Consider the following 4299-nt stretch of genomic DNA (forward strand, 5'->3'; position numbering starts at 1 on the left):
GCTGTGGCCATTAAAAAAAAACATCAGCATCTTCAATCAGCATCAGTTTCATTACAACTGAAATCCAATTTTCTTTATCCAAGTTTACGCAGAGCGTGTCTGAAACACTTAGGTGCAGTTTAAACACCTGAAAGTGTACATCCACATGAATTAAAACTGAAATAGAGCAAAATACAAAATTTTTGTGCTCTTTCCCTTCAGAGCACCTATTTTCGGCTGTACCGTAAATTAAATGATACCGTAATAGTATTTTATGGATTTGAAAGCGTCCGTACAAATGAAACTTAAACTACAGAAAATTACTCATAATGTCAGTATTTTTTTCTAATTCATACTACTAAAGATGAATTTCAGTAGGTTTAGTGTACTAATGTGTTTTTAGGAATGTCACTTGGACTACTGGCATTGAGGAAATGTGTTCCACTTTGTGCAGTCATGTTACTTCCAATGAATGTTTCTGACAGTAACAAAACAAATACTCATAAAAATGTTTGTGGAAACATCTGATGCCTATAAATACACTAAACTGCATAGAGGAAAAGATTAATTTAATTGGCTGTAATGTCACACCTATTGCATTAGCCACTTCTCTTTTCTTTTCCTCTGGGTCCTTTGGGTAATTCGTGTAAGTTCTACATTCCTTCAATATGAAATTTGGCAACCACTGTGCTTGCTACGTTCACCTTCTTCATGCTTTTAAGTTTTGCTTTTCCACATCCATAACCTTGTGCTTCTTATAGTCTATGACAAGCATTTGGCAAAACTTAAGTGCACGTGTGTTTATTAGCGTACACATTCTTAAAGCTGTTATGAGAGCTATAAAAATCAAAGTTGAACTGAAATCAAATGTAAATTTTGGGCTGTGAAATCAGTGTATCCATTGTTGGTGCTGGTTTTGAGAATCTATTTTGACCCTAACATTTGTGCATCTGGCACTAATGAAATTTAAATCTATTTTAAACAGAGCAGCTTGTGGGTCATTCTCTAAGTTTTGGGTATAAATTTCCCACAGTGCTTTGTGGGTTGTTACCAGGGAGGCTGTTGTTACAATGGTGCCATATTGTTTAGCTTATAATCGTTCATACTTTTTTCCTAAGTGACTCCATTAAAAGTATGCCAAATCAGCTGTCATCAGCTCCTGTATGCAATGCAACTATAGAAATACTTATGACTGCAATTACATCACACTGATCGTAAAGAACACTTAAAAATGTGGTGATTCTCAAGCACGTTCTGGAGTTAAAGAGGCGCCATTTTTCTGTGCTAACTGAGCGCTTTTCTGGTTGTTTATTTCTGATGGACATCAGAGATAAATATACTCTGAAATGTAGGTTGTGCCATATAGAAAAATAAATGTGTCTATGTGCTTATATTTGACTGCAATTTTTTAGCAATCAGGTGCTAATGGCTGCAAAAGCTGTTTCACAGTCGTCACTGACGCTCCACCAATTGACTGCATTGATCAAGAGATTAAATAAACTAGTCATACTGCAATAACTAACATCTTATCATTTTTAGAACATCCACCTGAGGATGCTCACAGTTTGAAAACATCTGGTCTAGTCAGCTATCTAGACTAACTTGTTGGTTTCAACTTTCTCTCAAACAGCAAAGTTCGTCCCACAGTGTCCAACAGTCTGAGAATTCTTGTTAAAGAAGCAGAAATAAAATATTATATCGATGCTAGTTGGGTACACAGTGCTAAAAAAAAAAGTGCTGTAGCTAGTAATGCACCATAGCTCGTCTTCTAGCAACACCAGAGTGCCAGAAAGTGATCATCTGCCAAAAACTGCAGTCAAACATTCATACAAAAGTGATCTGTTTTACATTTTTCCCAGTGTCTCTGCATTAGTTTACCGGCTCCACAAATTTCCTTGTTAACAATCATTCGGTTACAGGAAACATTAACGTTTTGCAAGGACACAGTTTGCTGTTAGCACGGGGTCACACTGTTGCACATTTTCACTGTTTGACCCAGATAAAGCAGCTTTAGACAGATTTAAACTGAATGAAATAAAACCACATGCTTCCATGGATGGCAATCAGTTTTTGGCAGAGGATCACTTTTTGGCACAATGACGGTTCGCACACGATTCGGCCGTTGCCATGGATAATGCCCAGTTCTGAGGGCTGTTTCTGCAAATACATCCAAAATATCAGAATTACAATTTCCATTCAGATTAACACCAGTGCTTGAATGTGTGTCTTATTAATACCTCTTCAGTCCCATCTGATAAATATCTGGTGTTGTAGCAGCAGGTCTGTGCCTCTCTGCAAAGCTCACTGGTCATTACTGGTTCATTTTTTTCCTCTTGTCAATAACTACCATGGCGATCTGAAGCCACAGATGTGTGCTGATGGTGAAAAGCTTCTGATGTGTTCATCTGCAGCTTTGTTGTACCTCCCAGAAGTCACTGGCTTAATAAGCCAACATTTTCATTTGTTTCTTATAGGAGTGTGGTAAAATTTTACAAAATGATGGACACTTAGCTTTATAATTAGTCACTACTTTATCACTACTTTATATTGGAAAGCTACAGATAACCTGATAGTACAGTGTTTAGTTTGTTCATGTACGTTTTTTTTTCTTAACACTTTTGCCAAGTGCTTGCTCAAAGAGAATCATTGGATTTGTTGGGCTTCTTTCTATTACATGATATTGTGAGGTCTTGACCTTCCTATGTGAAGCACCTGGAGATGAATTATGTTGTGAATTTGCACTATATATATATATATAGAGAGAGAATTGAATTGTGGAGCTGCAGCCAACCTGCAGTAGAACATACAGCAGGAGTTTTACACACAAGTGATTTTTGACTTAGTAAAGATTCATCAAGTCCTAATTGCTCCAGCTGTCTTCAGAAGTGCTAATGACAAAAGAAAAAAAATCTGATTACACTGGTTTTATCCATCTAGGATGTGGAAAAAACAACTTAAACACGGTCTTTTCCTCTCACTGCTACTGTGTCTTCTGTTTCTGGGCAGCAGGGACGTCCAGCCTAATGGTACTCTTTCCAGAGAGGAAAGGGATGATCTTCTCAAACAGCAGGATGCAGCTCGCCACGCCTGGAGACACATGTGGAAGGTTACTTTGCTAATACTCTAGCAAAGATCTGTCAGGTATGAATCATTTAAACAGGCACGAATGACTGGCTGAATCAACAAACTGAGTCCTGTAGAGGACAGCCTTCCTAATATAAGACAAAACACTTGTTTCTCAAATATTGATGTTGGATTTTGACATATGTTACAGGCCACAATGTGAGACAGTTTGGAAATGTGATGAGGAAAATTAGCCAATAAACACAGTGAAACTAAAAGAGAAACAGATGGACAGCTGAAGAATTAATACGGTATCTGTTACACTGATTATTTCTCCATCACATGCTGGAAGAAGGTCGTTTTAATATCCAATTAATCCTCAGACATGAGCAGCTGCAGCAGTGTATTATAACAAGATGTAGAAACAAACAGCCCAGGCTACATGCCCTACATATTATATTTTATTAATATGATAATATTTAGTATATCTACCTTGTAAGATTTTATCTTTGCTGATATTTATTTTCATGTATTCGTGAATTTATGTATTATATATACACAGACTGCATACATTGTACTGTAAGGACAGTTGCCTCAACAGAACCATGTAAATCAGTTAATTTATCATATTTTATAGTTAAGTCATCAGTTATTGCCTGTATAAATGGTTCTGTACGTAGTATGTATTCATTAGAAATGCAGTGCGTGGTGGTGAAAACATGAATGGAGGTTGTGTCTTCAGCAAATAAAAGCGAATGGTAAAATGGTAAAATCTGCCTGTTATGGGGGGTCATGTTTTATAATATTATGTTCATAGTGCTCTTCTTCTCTCTGTTTGCTCATACAGAATTCCTTAGTCTACTGAGTTTGATGGTGCTGTATTAGAAAATTTTTCTCCAAATTTGTCCCACAAACCACATCAGACTCCTCAGAATCCAGCATGATGATATCTGTGAAATGAAAACACTTGAATTGAGCAATTAAGAGTGCATCCACGATAGGACCAGGCGGGGGTGGCACAAGCCATCTCACCGATTTCAATGAAAATTTGCCAGTTTAAAGGGACCCACCCAAAACTACTTCAGTCTAAGTTTAAGGAAATTTGGTCAAACTGGGGGGGATTTCACCACCCCTCCTTGGTTTTTTTGCAAAAAGATGGAACGATTGAGGTAGAATCATGTGCCTTCTCTTCTGTCTTTATCGCTCGCTGCCCACTGTAAACTAGTTTCTCGTGAGCCCGCTCTTTGTTGCGCTGAC

At 37.5% G+C, this 4299-nt stretch overlaps 1 protein-coding gene across 1 annotated transcript in view; it reads right to left on the reverse strand.

Annotated features, from left to right (window-relative positions):
• Positions 1-2708: 2708 nt before the first annotated feature.
• Positions 2709-4299, reverse strand: part of LOC103357772 (aquaporin-11-like) — a 6904-nt gene continuing 5313 nt past the window's right edge. The window contains exon 3 of the mRNA XM_008282473.1: positions 2709-3066. Coding sequence (XP_008280695.1) covers positions 2960-3066 — 107 coding nt within the window. The 3' untranslated portion in view covers positions 2709-2959. The remainder of the gene's footprint in view (positions 3067-4299) is intronic.

This window comes from Stegastes partitus, unplaced genomic scaffold, assembly GCF_000690725.1.
Source record: "Stegastes partitus isolate 25-593 unplaced genomic scaffold, Stegastes_partitus-1.0.2 Scaffold273, whole genome shotgun sequence".
NCBI classification, from domain to species: Eukaryota; Metazoa; Chordata; class Actinopteri; family Pomacentridae; genus Stegastes; species Stegastes partitus.